Source organism: Musca autumnalis, unplaced genomic scaffold (genome assembly GCF_047663935.1).
Source record: "Musca autumnalis isolate F117 unplaced genomic scaffold, ASM4766393v1 scaffold_5, whole genome shotgun sequence".
Taxonomy (NCBI): Eukaryota; Metazoa; Arthropoda; class Insecta; order Diptera; family Muscidae; genus Musca; species Musca autumnalis.
The window spans coordinates 180,830,414-180,849,458 of NW_027412088.1; the positions used below are offsets into that span (position 1 = coordinate 180,830,414).

At 39.1% G+C, this 19,045-nt stretch overlaps 1 protein-coding gene across 1 annotated transcript; it reads left to right on the top strand.

Moving 5' to 3' along the window:
• The first annotated feature begins 6,796 nt into the window (after nucleotides 1-6,796).
• LOC141386858 (uncharacterized) lies at nucleotides 6,797-15,066 on the top strand. The gene is made up of 3 exons (XM_073955762.1): nucleotides 6,797-6,836; nucleotides 14,554-14,795; nucleotides 14,866-15,066. The coding sequence occupies exons 1-3, from the start codon at nucleotides 6,797-6,799 to the stop codon at nucleotides 15,064-15,066; spliced, it is 483 nt and encodes a 160-aa protein (XP_073811863.1).
• Nucleotides 15,067-19,045: the final 3,979 nt, after the last annotated feature.

Below are 19,045 nucleotides of genomic sequence, written 5' to 3' on the forward strand. Positions count from 1 at the left end.
GAGTAAAAATTTAGTACAGAAGTTTTTATTACTTGCAGGATGGTTGGTATTGAAAATGGGATATATCGGTCTACGTTTTGATATAGCCCCCATAGAACGGTACCTCCCGATTTTCGATATTTTTAAGGTTTGAGCTTCATTATCCTACCAAAATGGCTGAAATTTGGTACGTAGCCTTCTTTAGGGGTATAAAACTTTCCCCCAGAATTTTGTCGGTATCGGTCTACACCTTCATATAGTCCCCATAGAACGGTACCTCCCGATTTTCGATATTTTTAAGGTTTGAGCTTCATTATCCTACCAAAATGGCTGAAATTTGGTACGTAGTCTTCTTTAGGGGTATAAAACTTTCTCCCAGAATTTTGTCGGTATCGGTCCACACCTTCATATAGCCCCCATTGAACGGTACCTCCCGATTTTCGGTATTTTGAAGGTTGTGGCCTCAATATTCCACCGAAATGGCTGAAATTTGGTATTTAGACTTCGTTTGGGGTACTCAAACTTCCCCTTTGAATTTGTCGGTATAGGTCAACGCCTTCTTATAGCCCCCATGGAAAAGTACCTCCCGATTTTTCGTATTTTGAAGGTTGTGTCTTCAATATTCCACCAAAATGGCTGAAATTTGGTATTTAGTCATCAATGTGATATAAAACTGTTCGCCAGAAATATGTCTGTACAGGTCCACGCTTTCATATTGCCCCATTTCTGACTAAAATTCGTTGGTATAGGTCCACGTTTCGATATAGCCCCCATAGAACGGTACCTCCGGATTTTCGTAATACTGAAGATTGTGACGTCAATATGCAACCGAAATGGCTGAAATTCGTTATTTCGTCTTCCAAGAGTTATAAAATATTCCAGAAGAGTATTATCAGTATAGGTCCACGTCTTCCTATATCCCCATAGAAGCTTACTTCTTGATTTTCGGTATTTTTTTAGTTTTAGAAACATTCTCTTACCGAAATATAGGAAATTTGGTATTTAGTCTTCTTTGAGCCTAAACACTTTCCGTCAGAAATTTATCGGTATAGATCGACGTTTTGAATTAGCCCCCATAGAATGGTGCCTCACATTGTTTTACCGAAATTGCTGAAATTTAGTATAAAGTCTTCTTCATACACGAAAGGAAACTAATTATTCCATTTTACTTCAATACAACTTGTGGTGGAGGGTATAACAAGTTCGGCCCGGCCAAACTTAACGACGTTCTTACTTGTATTGCTTATAACTTCATCGTGTGCCACCGTGGTGCAATGGTATGCACGCCCGCCTTGCACGCAGAAGGTCGGGGGTTCGATTCCCCGGCCAGGCTACATCAAACATTTTTCAACGGTGGCAAAATACCCCTCAGTAATGTTGGCGACATTTCCAGAGTATTTCAGCCTTGAAAAACTTCTCCAAAAGTGGTGTCTTAAGACACGCCGTTCGGACTCGGCGATAAACAGTAGGTCCCATATCATTGAGCTAAATATGAATCGGGGTGCACTCATTGATATGAGAGAAGTCTCCCTTGTCCCGTATGGGATGTTGTGGAACAATGTGGAATATACAAATTTGGCCCGGGCGAAATTAAAACTTTTTACTAGTTTTAATCAAACTTTTGTTTATTTTAATTATTTTATTTTATTACGATTTTTTTCTATTATTTGTCCTGGACTCGGTTGAACCTTCCACAATAAAACCGCCAAATGGTTTTCCAAATTCATGCAAATTCACCGAGTAATTGAAATAAAGGATTGGTGTATAGAGTGGCAGAATTTCATCGGTTAGCAAAAAGTCCGTCATATTGTACCAAATGTTCTAAAAAGAAGAAAAGCATACAATTATTTTAGGACTTACAAGCAATATATTAATTACTCTGTCTCTCTCTCTCTCTCTCTCTCTTACCCCTTTAATGGGACACGAATAAGGTAGATTACTCGATCGCATTAATTCGATGAATAACTTGTTGAGCATTGGGGTCGTTTTGAAATTATTCAAAGCATCGCATATATTCAATTTTATATTGAAGAACGTTTTTATTTGCATTTGTTGTTTCAATCGATAGGTTATTGTTATTTGAATTTCCGCATTTTCCTGTAAATCTCTTTCCAATATACACCACAAATTCTGTGAAAAACGATTCTGGGTTAATTTGTTTAAACTGCATTGGGCTTGAGCGACTGGTGAGCTGAGATTTGTCATTGTCATCTTGTGAAATTCCACATTGAAGGAACGTTTTGCTGCCTACGAAAGAGAACAAAAGAAATTCGATATTAAAGTATGCCAAAAATTATACCAAGCTGTACTTACCAATAGCGCTGGGGTATGAAGAAAAATTATAAAAATTATTAATTTTCCCTTACACATTGCCGCCATCGCCACCAACTAATGTTATTTATTATGCTGCCACGCCAGATTGAATATTAAATTTTTTTATTCATTAGTTTGGGTTTTTATTAAATATTTTTTAATGAATGCGTTTTAATTATCAAAATTAAAGATGAACTTGAATCAAATGATAGCATGATTTACATTAGGGGTGAGTGAATTCATACATAAATGGAACAGGTAAGAAAGGCGTTAAGTTCGGCCAGTCCGAACTTGTTATACACCACGAGTTGTATTGAAGTAAATGGAACAATTGGTTTCCTTTTGTTTATGAAGAAGACTATATACCAAATTTCAGCAAGTTCGGTAAACAAATGGTTTACCTTCAAAATACCGAAATTCGAGAGGTACCGTTCCACGGGGCTATATAAAAAGGTCGATCTATACCGACAAATGTCTGGCTGAAAGTTTTTAGGCTCAAAGAAGACTAAATAACAAATTTCCGATATTTCGGTAAAACCTTCAATATACCGAAAATCAAGAGGTACGCTTTTATGGGAGATATAGAAACCCACGGACCTATACTAATAATTCTCCTCTGGGATATTTTATAACCCCTTGGAAGACTAAATAACAAATTTCAGTCTTCAGGTGGGATATTGACGTTACAACCTTCAGAGTTACGAAAATCGGGAGGTACCGTTCTATTGGGTCTGTATCGAAACGTGGACCTATACCGACGAATTTCAGTCAGTACCAGATTTCAGTACCAAATTTCAGCCATTTCGGTGGGTTGCTGTATACCGAAAAATTTATTGCAGAATGATCTATACTCCCAACGAAAACTAAATCCTTCAAAATACCGGAAATCGGGTAGTTCCGTTCTATGGGTTCTTTATGAAGGCGTGGACCTATGCCGAAAAATTTCATATGGAACGTTTAATGCCCCAAATGAAGACCAAATACCAAATTTCAGATATTTCAGTGGAATATTGAGGCCACAACCTCCAAAATACCGGTGGTAGGGAGGTACCGCTCTATGGGGGCTACACTAGGACATGGACCTGTACCGACAAGTTTCTGGGGGAAAGTTTTATACGCCCAACAAAGGCTAAACAAATTTCAGCCATTTCTGAGGAATATTGTGGCCACAACCTTCAAAATACTGAAAATCGGGAGGTACCTTTGTATTTCAGATGGACTAAATAACAAATTTCAGCCATTTCTGAGAAATATTGAGGCCACAATCTTCAAAACGCCGAAAATCGGTAAGGTGCGTTCTATGGGGGTTATATGAAGGCGTGGACCTATACCGAAAAATTTCATATGGAACGTTTAATACCCCAAATGTCAGCCATTTCGGTGGAATATTGAGGCCACATCCTCCGAAGACGTGGATCTGCACCGACAAGTTTCTGGGGGGAAAGTTTTATACCCCCCACAAAGACTAAATAACAAATTTCAGCCATTTCTGAGGAAAATTGAGACCACAATCTTCAAACACGGAAAATCGGGAAGGTACGTTCTATGTGGGTTATATGAAGGTGTGGACCTATACCGAAAAATTTCATATGGAACATTTAATACCGCAAATGAAGACCAAATACCAAATTTCAGCCATTTCGGAGGAATATTGAGGCCACAGTCTTCAAAATACCGCAAATAGTGGGGTACCGTTCTATGGGGGCTATGCTAAGACGTGGACCTGTACCGACAAGTTTCTGGGGGAAAGTTGTATGCCCCAACCAAGACTAAATAACAAATGTCTGCCATTTCTGAGGAAAATTGAGACCACAATCGTCAAAACACCGAACATCGGGAAGGTACGTTCTATGGGGGTTATATGAAGGTGTGGACCTATACCGAAAATTTTCATATGGAATATTTAATACAGCAAATGAAGACCAAATACCAAATTTCAGCCATTTCGGAGGAATATTGGGGCCACAGTCTTCAAAATACCGGAAATAGGGAGGTACCGTTTTATGGGGGGCTATGCTAAGACGTGGACCTGTACCGAGAAATTTCTGGCGGAATGTTTTATGCCCCCAACGAAGACTAAGTACGAAAATTCAGCAATTTCTGAGGAATATTGTGGCCACAAACTTCAAAATACCGAAAATCGAGAGGTACCGTCAAATTTCTGGGGGGAAATATTAATACCCCAACGAAGAATTAGTACCAAATTTCAGCCATTTCGGTGTGATAATGAGGCTAAAACCTTCAAAATACCGAAAATCGGGTGGTACTGTTCTATGGAGGCTATATCAAAACGTGGACCGATATAGCCCATTTCCAATACCAAACATCCTAGGAGTAATAGAAACTTCTATACCAAATTACAAACCAAATTACTGAGGTCTTCTAACCATTGAATAACAAAGGGGTTTTCGGTAGCCTGAAGCCTAAGACATCTTGTAATGGTAGGAACCCATTGGGGTTTTCTCTAAACAAAAACTCCCTTAGGGTCTTATATAGACGGGTATTTTGTGTGTCCTGAGGTCTTTTAAAATATAAGACTATTGGGGTTTTCTGTAGACAGAATTGAGGTGTTTTAAAGAAAGAAAAATACTGGGATCTTCTGTAGGCAGACGACTATTGAGATCTTCTGGAGATAGAAGGTCATTTGTGTCTTCTAAAGATAGGTGATTTCTTAAAATAAAATACCCTTAGGGTCTTCTGTAGACCAAAAACCATAATCACGCTCATTTCCTAATCCCGCCGTCCCAGCTCGGTGTTATTTCGGGAATTCGACCAGCAGGTATATCGCTAGCGGCTTCAGCTGTGATGAGGTCCAGGCATATCCTATTTGCTGTCTGAATATGAGAATAATTGGGCAGTTTTGTGAAGCGGGTGAATACAATGTGTCTACCATCGCTCTCACAGAAGTATGAGTACCACTTTGTTCACACGTTTGGACGAGGTTGTTGTTGTAGCAGTATTGGTTTGATGCTGAGTGAATAGCCGCTGGCTGAAACACTTTTGGTTTTGGGTCAAGCCGGTACAAACAACCCACTGCCGTGGGATTAGGTGGACGTGGTTGTGGTTATGAGCGGGTCAGGCACCCTATTTATAAAGCAATTGGAGCCAAATGCCCTACCCGCGGTTTGGATGGAAACCACAGCCTCCGTTATACTCCCACGAGGGGTTCAATACCAATTGCCAGGCTATATTCGAAGATATAGGGGCACCTAGCACCCGCTTCACGAGAAAAACTACTTAAGCAAATAATGTCTCCAAATATCCTACTGAAATATCATCCGTCCCTTCATATGTTACACCCATATTTGCTAAATCTCTAATGTCATCAAAGTAAGAAGTAAGAACAGTCAGTAGAAATCTCAGACATCGCAGATTAAGCTAAAGTACGAACATAGCGTCACGAATTAATTCGCCATCCGCGCACCCCGGAAGTCGTCCACTGCGCAAACCACGGTCCAACTTATACAAAATAGCCTTACATTTCGCTTCCAGGATGGCAGTGCAACCGTTTAAAAAGTCCGACATGCTAATACGATTACACGTTGACACTGGCCCACCATTATACGGTTGGTACAGAGCGCCTGCTTAAACCCCAATCAGTTTCGAAAATCTGTAATTTTTCCTTCAAACGATCAAAATATGGCAGGAATTTCATTCTCTCAGCCATAGCAATGCCCAGGTACTTGACTAACGCACTGCATTCCATATTGACAAATTCGAATGTTGAAAGTACGACTATGGGTTATTTTACTTTTCAGCAGCATTAGTACCGTATTTTCACTCACTACTCCAACGCCTAGCTGGTCACTCCAGACCGCCGACCATACCCAATCATGATTAACAGGCCATCACCATACACACCGATTTAACAAATGATCACTAACTTCCGCACCAGAGAATCCATTATAAGGCTCCAAATAAATCGACCACAGATGGATACATGAGAGTAGCCCCGCTCCACATATACCCAGATTATCTCACTGGATCCCTTGACACAAGCTCTTCTTCCACTAAAATAACTTGACCAGAGAACAAATTTCTTACACCTAATCTCTAGACAACTTAGGGACCACGTTATCCCAAGAAAGCAAGTCAAATGCGCCCTTAACGTCCACAAAAATGCCAAGACCATATTTGCCGCTTGACCCCCTCGAATTATTCTGCACATACACGCTACCTCTACTGCGTCCACTCTACCCTCGATAAAACCCAACTGATGCGGAGACAATCATTCGCTGTAGCACTTCTTAAGCCTTGCCACCATCAGCATTTCCAGCACTTTTCCAAGCACTGGGAAAGTATCTCAGCAACGTCCCGTGGGCTGGGTGTCCCTCTACTAATTTTGGTCACCAATAATAGCAGATTATTCCGTCGTTTGCGATCTCTTCTAGCCGAGGAGGCAAAATTATCTAAAGCGCTTAGTACTAGCGGAATTTCAATGGCAATAGCCTTTACTTATCGTTAGACACCCTGATTGCTACCAAAGTCTGGAAAAATAGGCAGGATGGTACCGCTACTGAAGCCTGATAAGTATGCCAGCAAAGGTGAGTCATACAATCCCAGGGCATGGCCCTGTTTCGGACTTTTTCTGTGCAACATAAATCGGAATGCCTGTTCGGGATTCTATTAGTCCGTGTCGGGACGGAGGAAACTTAGTAACAAATTATATGGGCTCAGTTTGTCACATCCGCATTCACCACACTCAAACTCCGGTGAGATGCAACAGATGTCGGAACTGCATGGGAAACGTCCATGCGAGGGATTACAACAGGGACAATGGTGCGACATGCTGAGTGAACACAGCCCCAGTGAGTCCTGGTTGTCATCAGCAGAATACACGACTTCCCCGCAGTATTGCACACGCAGCATTTAACACTAACCGTTGTTGCTTCAGTCTCTAAAAATGTATCCGTTTTGCAATGTAATTACAATTGTCTTCGAGGTATGATCGAGCAAATAAATTTTATGAGTTGGACGAATTTCATAGTAGCGGGGGTGCAGAAAACTCAGATAAGCAACTGCCTGGCTGAGCAGATTGGTAACTCTACTATTTGCACGGCCAATGAGGACTCCCCTACCAGAATAAGCCAATATTGTCACAGTTCGTCAGGCATATACAGTATCGGCCAAAACTAAAGCACCCCCTCAGTACATTTTTTTGAAATGATAATTTTTTTATGAAAACTAAATTACAAATTTATTTTTTATTTTTCTTTTTATTTATTTATATCTTCATAATTGAAAAATACAAAAATAAGGAGATCAGAATTTAATAAACAAAAGTTAAAATTCAAAAAAAAAAATTAGGTCGCAAATATAAGCGGACAAAACTAAAGCACCCCCCCATTTGAGGTACAGCAAAAACTATTGAAATCAATATTTCGTTGCGTATCCTCTATTCTGAATGACACAATCACATCTGTTTGGTATAGAAGATACTAAATTATTAATTACTGCAGACGAAATAATTGATTTTCGGAAAATTTTGCTTAAATCCTCAAAATATTCAAAATCGGAAGGTACCGTTATATGGAGGCTACACCCAAACGTGGACCCAGGTCCTCGATTTTTGGTGGATATGTTTTGTGACCACTAAGAACCCTAAGTACCAAATTACAGCTAATTTAGTAGGAAAATGCGGCTTAAATATCCGAAATACCGAAGATCGGAAGGTACCGCTATAAGGGGGCTATACCAAAACATTAGCCGATATTGTTCATATTCATCCAAAAATGATGCTACAGCATCCACTAGTCAAATACAATACGCTAACGTTTAAAAATTAGCAAAAGAACGAATTGCAGAAGAACGGTAGACGCCGGCTTATTCAGTCGACGACCAGCAAAAAAAAAAAACCTTTCATATCGACTAAAAATGAAGGAGCCAGACTGGCATTCGCCAAGACCCATTTGAACTGTTTTCCGATGAATCTATGTTTAATTTAAAGTATTCAGATGGTAAAATGCTTGGACCAAATGGGCAACCGTTAAATCCTAAATATTGCAAAGACGCTGTAAAACATGGAGGCGGAAGGTTTTTTGCTGGTCGTCGACTGAATAAGCCGGCGTCTACCATTCTTTTGCAATTCGTTCTTTTGCTAATTTTTAATCCTAAGGGATTTAGTATTTGACCAGAGAATGCTGTAGCATCATTTTTGGATGAATATGAACAATATCGGCTAATGTTTTGGTATAGCCCCCTTATAGCGGTACCTTTCGATCTTCGGTATTTCGGATATTTAAGCCACATTTTCCTACTAAATTAGCTGTAATTTGGTACTTAGGGTTCTTAGTGGTCACAAAACATATCCACCAAAAATCGTGGACCTGGGTCCACGTTTGGGTATAGCCTCCATATAACGGTACCTTCCGATTTTGAGTATTTTGAGGATTTAAGCTAAATTTTCCGAAAATCAATTATTTCGCCTGCAGTAATTAATAATTTAGTATCTTCTATACCAAACAGATGTGATTGTGTCATTCAGAATAGAGGATACGCAACGAAATATTGATTTCAATAGTTTTTGTTGTACCTCGAATTGGGGGGTGCTTTAGTTTTGTCCGCTTATATTTGCGACCTAAAATATTTTTTGAATTTTAAATTTTGTTTATTAAATTCTGAATTCCTTATTTTTGTATTTTCCAATTATAAAGATATAAATAAATAAAAGGAAAAATAAAATATAAATTTATAATTTAGTTTTCATAAAAAAATTATCATTTCAAAAAAATTCACTGAGGGGGTGCTTTAGTTTTGGCCGATACTGTATAACGAGTAGTTTTGTCTAAGGCTGAGGTAAGCTCAATCGTCTCCAGTATTTAAGTGGAATAGTATTTAAGTGGAATTTCGGATATAGATGATTGTGTAGGTATGCTTGTTTATCGGCCCTCGGTGTCTTTGCTTCGGTATACGTCATTTACTCGAGTGCTGTGAAATATTCAGGTTCTGGTGTGGGAAGCTTGCGTTTAGCTGGATGCAAGCGGTATGATGGCTACGAGCCAGTAGCTGACTAGGAGCGTTGAGCTTTGCTGAGCGGTGAGCTTGATGCGAGCTGCTTACGAGCGAGTGGCTGGATACGAGCGGTAGGCTGCCACGATCTTGCTGGCTAGGAGCGCTGAGCTATAAGTTGACTACGAGCGAGTATCTGGCTACGAGCGTTACTCAGCGGTGAGCTTTATGCGAGCTGTGAACTGTTTACGAGCGCGTAACTGGATACGAACGGTAGGCTGCCACGAGCTTGCTGGCTATTAGCGCTGAGCTGTCGACTGCCGCTCGGTGTACTGGTTGCGAGTAGCAGAGCTGAGTGGTAAACTGGTTACGAGCGAGTGGCAGACTACGGGCGTTGACTGGTGAGCGAGTAGCTGGCCACAAGCGTTTACGGTGCTGAGCGGTGGACTGGATGCGAGCGAGTGGTGAGCTACGAGCATTGACTTGTGAGCGAGTAGCTGGCCGCAAGCGGTGACGGTGAAGAGCGGTGAATTGGGCGAGCAGGAGGCTACGAGCGTTGACTGGTGAGCGAGTAGTTGGCCGCAAGCGTTGACGTTGAAGAGCGGTGAATTGGGCGAGCAGCGGGCTACGAGCGTTGACTGGTGGGCGAGTAGCTGGCCGCAAGCCTTGACGGTGCAGAGCGGTGAATTGGGCGTGCCCCGGCCTACGTGCGTTGACTGGTGAGCGATTAGCTGGCCACAAGCGTTGACGATGCTGAGCGGTGAACTGGACTCGAGCGAGTCGTGGGCTACGAGCGTTGACTGGTGAGCGAGTATCTGTCCAGATTCGAGCGAGTGGTGGAATACGAGCGTTGTACGGCTACAAGCGTTGACGGGGCGAAGCGGTGAGCTGGATGTGGGCGAGTAGCGGACTACGAGCGTTGAACGGCGGGTAGCTAGCTACAAGCGTTGACAGGACGAAGCGGTGAACTGGATGCGGGCGTGTAGCCTTGAACAGCGAGCGGGTAGCTGGCAAAGAGCGGGTGAGCTGGCAAAGAGTGGTTGAGCTGGCAAAGAACGGTTTAGTTGTATTTATTCGTATAAATACATTCTTCAATTACACGGATAAGCTAATAATTAGCATAAACATTCATTATTTTCAAGAGAATCAAGTTTCGTTTCTTCTCCAGTGCCTGCACAAGAATTTATAATTCAAATATGATGTTTTCTTCGAGAAAAGTTGGTTTGTTGGGTTGTCTTTTGAAATGGAAAAAATTGTCTATTGAAAATTTTCATTTCAAAAACAAAAGCTCTCTTTTTTAATTGTGTAAGTGAGCAAATTGACACACACCGACAGCAAAAGAGCGCCCTTTGAGCAGCCTTGCTATAAATAGCCGACTACGATTATAGAGCTGGCAAGGAGTGGGGCAGCTGGAAAAAAGCAGGTAGCCGACTACAAATAGCTGGCTACGGTTATGCAGCTGGCAAAGAGGAGGTCAAGTACACTCGTTACTTACGTAGACTGAGGGTATATCTATGTCGGCAGAGTCGACTGATCCTAAGTTCTTGTTTTCAATGTCAATAATATCTTTTTATACCCTCAGCATTTATGCTAACGAGGGTATATGTATACACTTTCATACGGACAAAATGTGCCTCATCGTTTTAGACCCCAAGTATGTTTGGACGAAATGTGTTTCAGACAATTTGGAGTCGATTTAGCAATGTCCGTACGTCTGTCTGTCTGGATGGTACGCACGATAACTCCCGAACGGATGCACCAATGTGGTCCAAAATTTGGCTTTCGCAATATTTTGTCCAAGTTCAAAGATGGGTTATATCGATCCACTCCTTCCGATACCTCCTCCACAAAAGTTCGGAAATGTTCGGAAAATTTGCGTGCACGATAAATCTTGAAGGGAGTAACCTATAGGGTCCATACATTGCATATCGCGAAACTTCTGCCAGACTTAGATGAGGTTCCAATATGGACTCAATCGGTCCACTCCTTCGGCTACTCCCACACAAAATTTCGGAAAAGTTCAGTTTAGGACCTGTTCATGAATCGCTTTGAGTTTTGTTGTAACAACTTGCATTCACTGCCCCCATATAACGGTATAAGCTTCATCAGGGGCAAGTCCATACTTCCCCTATGGCACCATATGTAGTAGCTGGAGGGCTCGAACTGAATATAGCTATATTATGTTTTTCGCAGGCTAGTGTGATAAAAGCCCTATCTATCGATATCCCCGCAAATTTTTGAGCTTTAATCCTATCCATACTTTTGTCGGTGCATTCGGCCACAATTTTGAAAACCCCCCGAAATACATAAGTTTTTTTTTTTGGAAACAAGTAATTCAATCCGCACAGGCTGAGGGTATATCTCTGCCGACAAAGCCGACTGATACTTTTTTACTTGTTAAAGAATATTTTACCAATATTGTCTTGGCAATAGCCGTGGATTTTTAAAGAATATTTAAAAGTCTAATTGCCTTCAGTGATGGAATATACGGCGTATGAATATTTGAAGGAATATTGTGCGAATGCAATATTCATTCTTATACGCACCCGATTTTTTGAGTGTATTGAAAAGTAATTGATTCAGTAAACTGACACATAGCACAAAGTGGCCAAAATAATTTCCAAGAAGAAGACCTTCATTGAAGACAGAAGGTCTTTGAAAAGGTTTCCTCTCCTTTTTATACTTGAATAGAAAATCGGCTATAGGTCTTCTGTCTTTGGAAGACTTTAAATGGGTATTTATTCTGTTAAAAAATAAAAGTGTATTTTTGTGTTTTTATACCCTCCACCATAGTATGGAGGGTATATTAAGTTTGTCATTCTGTTTGTAACACATCGAACTAATCATTTGCGACCCTATAAAGTATATATATTCTTGATCAGGATAAAATTCTAAGATGATTTAGCCATGTCCGTCTGTCCGTCTGTCTGTCCGTCTGTTGTAATCACTCTAGCGTCCGCAATAATTGAGATAGAGTGCCGAGGGTCTTTTTTCCATAGGCAGGTCAGGTTCGAAGATGGGCTATATCGGTCCACTTTTTGGTATAGCCCCCATATAACGGTACCTCCGGATTTGAGGTATTTTGACGTTCTTCGCCACATTTGCAGACCGAATTAGCTATAATTTGGCACTTAGGGTTCCTAGTGATCAACAAACTTATATCCCAAAGGATATGGGCATAGGTCCATGTTTTGGTATAGTCCCCATATAACAGTACCTCCCGATTTTCGGTATTTTGAGAATTTTAGCCACAATTTTAAACCGAACTATCTGCAATTTGACATTTGAGGTTCTCAGTGGTCATGAAACATCTCCACGAAACATCGTCAACATAGGTCCATGTTTTGGAATAGCTCCCATATAACGGTACCTCCCGATTTTAGGTATTTTGAGAATTTTATCCACAATTTGTAACCGAACTCTCCGCAATTTGACATTTGAGGTTCACAGTGGTCATTAAACATCTCCACGAAACATCGTCAACAGGGGTGCATGTTTTGGTATGGCCCCCTTATAACCGTACCTCCCGATTTTTGGTATTTTGAGCATTTTAGTTACAATTTTTAACGGAACTAGCTGTAATTTGACATTTTAGGTTCTCAGTGGTCATGAAACATCTCCACGAAACATCGTCAACATAGGTCCATGTTTTGGTATAGCCCCCATATATCGGTACCTCCCGAGTTTCGGTATTTTGAGAATTTTAGCTACAATTTGTAACCGAACTAGCTGTAATTTGCAATTTGAGTTTCTCAGTGGTCATGAAACATCTCCACCAAATATCGTCAACATAGGTGCATGTTTTGGTATAGCCCCCCATATAACGGTACCTTACGATTTTCGGTATTTTGAGAATTTTTGCTACAGTTTTTAACCAAAATAGCTGTAATTGGAATTTTGAAGTTCTCAGCGGTCATATAATATCTCCAATGAAACATCGTCAACATAGGTCCATGTTTTGGTATAGCCCCCATATAACGGTATCTCCCGATTTTCGGTATTTTGAGAATTTTAGCTGCAATTTTTAACCGAACTAGCTATAATGATCGGTATTTTGAGAATTTTAGCTAAAATTTTGTCTATTTAAAAATAATCGTCAATATAGGTCCATGTTTTGGTATATCCCCCCATATAACTTTACCTCCCGAATTCGGGAATTTTCAGTGGTCACGAAATTTCTTCACTAAAGTTCGTTAACATGGGCCCATTTTTGAGGGTCTACATTGTTTTGATGAAACTACCCTCAATTTGACTCTTGAAGTTCCCTGCAGCTATAAAACTTTTCCGCCAAAAAATTTAAAGATAGGTTGACTCTTTGATACAGCCCCGTAGGTGGTACCTTTCACCTAGCTGAACACATTTTTTTAATTAGATTAAATAACACTGTGCATCAAAATGGAGGTGAAAGTCTGGGGCACGGAAAATTCCTCTTGTGGAAGAAAGGCCTTGGTGAGTATATTATGAACACCGAAGGACAGATCCACCGTGAGTCGAACTTCCGCGTTATGGCGTGATGAAATTTTTGTTCGAGACCCTGTGGGCCATCAGGAATTAGCATTTTCGAAAAGTTGTTACACCTTAAATTGTAAAAGGACCCTAATAATTCCATTTTAATTAAGACTTTTTTATGGTGGAGGGTATAAAAAGTTCGGCCCGGCCGAACTTAACGACTTTTTACTTGTTTTAAATTATATTAGATAATTTAGGCATTTGGATTATCCGTGGTCGAACCATTTATTCCAAATTGGTTAACAATAGTTTATGGTCGATGGTATAAAAAATTCGGCCCGGCTGAACTTAACGATTTTTTTTGTAATTTATAATATCTTATGTTATGGAATGTCTCACATGTTTGTGGTTTTTATTAAAACTAATGCTACTAATAAATTGTGCTAAACTATTAAAAATCAATTAGTTTCTCCAAAACACATCCAAAAAGCATATCAATGTTTAACTATCTTTATCTGGAAATGGATATTTATTTCAAAACGATATTGAAAAACATTTTTAGTTGTAATTATAAATTCAAGAAATTCAACTTCACATTTATTATATACCTCAGCGATAGATCAGTATTTCCTGTAATTTTTCTGAAATGTTTAAAACCGTGGCACAATTTTTATTATTAATATTTGTTGTGACAAATAATGTGGTAAGTGTTGTCTATAAAATTTATTTTCAATTTTCAAATTTAATAAAGATACCATTATGAAAAGTTAGCAAAACGTAACTTCAACGTTGAATATCACAGCCAACCTGTACTTGCTCCCGCCTATCCGATAAAATTTATGAATTCCAGTGTTTCACAATTAGGCACCAATCGTTTTTCATCGAACATGGCTTTTATACTGGAGCGTCAGTTGCTGGACAATGCAGAGATTGGTATTAAAATTACCTATAAATATGCCAATGATCCCAAGATATATACATTTCTTGATATTAAATTGATTGTTTGTGAGGCACTGGATAGCATACAAGCAATGCCCATGATACGAAAGCTATTCCTGGAGCTAATGTCGTCAAGTAATTTGCCATGCAACTGCCCCATAAAGGGTGTAAGTAATCAGCGAGAAGTTATGTATTTACCAAAAAAAGAGAGTAATTCCGTTTTGTTTTTATTTTCAGAATATTTTATATAGCATGTCGGATTTTATTTTAACCGAAGACACCCTACCTGCCTATACACCAATAATAAGTTTCAATTATACCGTTGGTTTTTATGAAAGTAAGGCATTAATTGGCCGAATGGTGGTACAAGGCTCTACCTTGCCAAAGAAACAACCACCTCTACGGAAGGTTAATCGTAAATCCAATACAAAAGAATAACTTATAGTGGAGTTTTGTATATTTTAAATTATATTAAAATAAGGCAGTTCCATTGCCATTATTCCTTTTCACTTAATAACTATTTTTCAATATGTTGCCGTCAATATGCCTCATGAAAATATTTCCAAATCCAATTAACTTTAAATTAACTCAAAATGAAAATAAACACCTTATAGCATATTGTCCGAAATAATAAGATTTAGTTTACACAATTCTTCAAATTTCTTACAAGGGTCATCGGTCATCTTGAAAGGGTCATCCTTTTTAAGCAGCCAATCAAACACACCGACACACATATACATTTGCCAGACACTTAAGGTTATTTATGTTTGAAATTTTGTCAAGCATAAAATTAAATTTTGTGGTTAATTTATCAGTAGACAATTAACAAAAATTACCGGATTACGGTTCACTGACATGCGAAACCGAAATTATATCCAAGGATTTTAGGACAATAAAATATTTTAACAAACTTTGGCTGTCATGCGAAACAAATGACGGATACTGTGTGTGTTAAATCTTTAGGACATGATGGTTTGTGACAGTTTGAACAATAAGAAATTTAAACTACTGTGGTTAACCAAATCCGGATGACAATGAACACCTGAGTACCCTTTTACTATTGTTAACAGGCAAGTGGCGACCTTGGCAGACAATAATGAAGGCATTTTTCATAAGGAAGTTCATACGCCCTCAATGTAAAGTAAATGTAAAGAATAAATAAACAATTTCTGTTAAGTTCTTCTTCGAAGTGATTTGGAAAAATGAAAAGTTGGATATATAACATTTAAGGCTTGCGTACATAAGCTGCCTTGCCTGCTTACCTTGCTTGCTTCTGATAAAAGAATAAAAAAGAAAAGGGCAACCCAGTTCGAAATTTGCTTGGCCTTCTTTATTCTTTTATTTTTATTATGTCAGAAAGGCAATCAGGCAAGGCAGCTTATGTACGCAGGCCTTTAAGAAGTCACAGATAACAACCAAAGCTTTACGATCGGTTTCGCTTTTACTTGAGAAGTTCATCGGGTTGTTTCTCTGGGCATCGCATTTGCTTCGTTCCCGTACTATTTTTATACCCTCCACCATAGTATGAAGGGTATATTAAGTTTATTTTGCTGTTTGTAACACATAGAACTAATCATTTGAGACCATATAAATTATATATATTCATGATCGCGATAAAATTCTAAGACGATCTAGAAATTTCCGACTGTTGTAATCACTCTAGCGTCCGCAATAATTGTGATATAACGCTGAATTTTTTGCAAGCGAGTGTCTTTTTTATATGGGTAGGTCAAGTTCGAAGATGGGTTGTATATATACATTTCCGCCTAAATTAGCTCCAATTTGGCACTTGGAGTTTCAAGAGTTCAATAAACTTCCGCACCACGTTTTGTTATAGATCACAATTTAATGTAATTTAGCTAAATTTTTTGACCGAATTAAGTGAATTTTGGTCATAGTGGATGATAAGACGTCGTGTGAATAACTTTCGATCCAATTACCATAGCTAACTCTAGAAATAATTGGGATTCAAATTGCCGTCCTTAATCCGTTGGAACACCAAATCTAGCCACCAATCCTTGTAGAAATGCAGAAGCCACAGTTTCAGATGTGATGTCGCCCATCTTGTGAAACGGTCAATGCAGGTGAGGCAATATCTACAACCTTACGAAGATGGTAAAGGTGCAACGATGTCGATGCTGATATTTGCAAAGGACGTGAACCTACAACGCTTTTGGTATGTCTTTTGACATTTGGCAAGTAACACATGTTTTTTCCCAAGATAATATATCAGCTTTCATCGATGGCCACACAAAACGATCAGCTACAAGTTTGAGAGTGGATCGAGTTCCTGGATGTGATAAACTGTGGACTACATTAAATATTTCCCTTCGGAATCTCTTCGTGACAAAAGGTCGAATATTCTTTGTTGAACAATCGCAATATAATTCCTGTTCTGATTCGGTCGTTTTGATTTTCTTGAGAGAATGACTGTGTTCCGTAGATGATAACATTGAAATTAGTTCTTCATAAGTTTCTTGAACCTTTGCTAAGTCGTTGAAATTAAATGAATTAGGCATTTCAATCGTATTCAATCTGGACAAGAAATCAGCTGTCACATTATCTTTTCCTCGAATATATCGGGTATCCGTGGTATGCTGACCAATGTAGTCTAGTTGGCGCAATTGTCTCGGTGATGCTTTTTCTGATTTTTGTAGAAATGCAAACGAAAGAGGTTTATGGTCGGTGTAAATCGAAAATGATTGCCCTTTAAGAAAATATTGCAAATGTTTCAGACCGGAATATGACTCTTGTAGTTCGCTATCATACGTGCTATATCTGCGTTGCGCTTCTGAAAACTTTTTGAAATAGAATCCAAGAGGTACACATTTATCATTGACATACTGCTGAAGAACCGCACCCATGGCAAAGTCAGATGCATCGACCCAAAGAGATATAGGCGCACCCTGAACAGGATAAGAAAGAAGTGTAGCATTTGCAAGTTGATTTTTGCACTCTTCAAATGTATTTCTGAGATCTTGAGTCCATTCAATTTTCCGTTTGTCGTTATTTTTCTGACCCTTTTTAACTTCACGAAGAGCGGCTTGTGCTTCGGCAGCGTTTTGTATAAATTGACGTTATAAATTGATAACACCAAGAAATCGGTTTAACTCCAAAACAGTTTCGGGTAACGTATAATTTTTGATCACTTCTATGCGTTCTGGGTTTGGAAGTAGACCTTCCGGTGTTAAGAAATATCCAAGAAATCTTAATTCTGACTTACCGAATTCACACTTGGAGATATTAATGGTAAGTCCATAAGTTCTTAATCGCTCAAATAACAAACGTAGATGTTTCTTCTTCCAAATTTGCTGAAGCAATTAGTAAGTCATCGATATACATATACGTAGCAAAAATCAAGACCTCTAAGTACCTCGTTCATGAAACGCTGAAATGTTTGTGTAGCATTGCGCAAACCAAATATTAAGTGAAACAAAACATATTTACATATTTACACAAAGTTAATATTTCACAAACTTCAAGTTCATACTTTTAACTTCTTCAATTTTAAATTCAAATAATTATTGTAACTTCTAAAACTTCTAAGTGATTAGCTTCTAATACTTCGCTGAGGAGAGCAACTGCAGTGAATGTGATTTTCCTTAGTTTGTCGCTAGGCATTTAACTTTTTGTGAAGTTCTCTTTCCTCAATGAGCTGTGTTCACTAATTTGTTTCTTCTGTTGCGCTGTGTTCAGTGTGTGTCTTTAATTAAGTCGTGTGTCGTACGTCTGCTGTGTTCATTTAGTACATTTAGCAAGAAAGTGGGGCGCGCAGTTGTAGTGGCTGCGTTACCCATTCCTACATATATCTGGAACGGTTACTTATTTAATGATCTATAGTCCCTACATGGATGCCATTCATTGTTCTGTTTTGGTACTACAAATTCCACGACAAATTCCAAATTCCATCATATATTCAAATTCCTTCTTTACAATGTTCAGCTTTTCAAGAGACAATCTTCTGGGCTTGCTATGGACGGACAATCCTTTTGTTTCAATGAGATGTTTCACGGAATGTTTGACTGGACACAATTTATTAGACGGTTTAGTGATATCCTTGGATTCTTCTAAAAGAGAGTGGAAAGGAGAATCTTTTGGAGTCGTATTGCTTGTTACAGATGTTCGTTATATATTGAGCATACAATTGTCATATTTGTTTTCTTGTCAATTAGGCAGTGTCTTCTAACATCAACTAGCAAATCGAAATGCTTCCGAAAATCGGACCCGATAATTGATTGTGGTACGTCAGCAATTTTAAATGGCCAAACAAAATTTCTTCGCAAACCAAGATTCAGCTCATAGATTTGTTCACCATAAGTTCTTACAGTAGTGCTATTGGCGGCTTGGAGCCAATGAGGCGTTGAACGTTTTGCAAAATTGAAGCGGGTATCACAGACACATCCGCGCCGGTATCCAC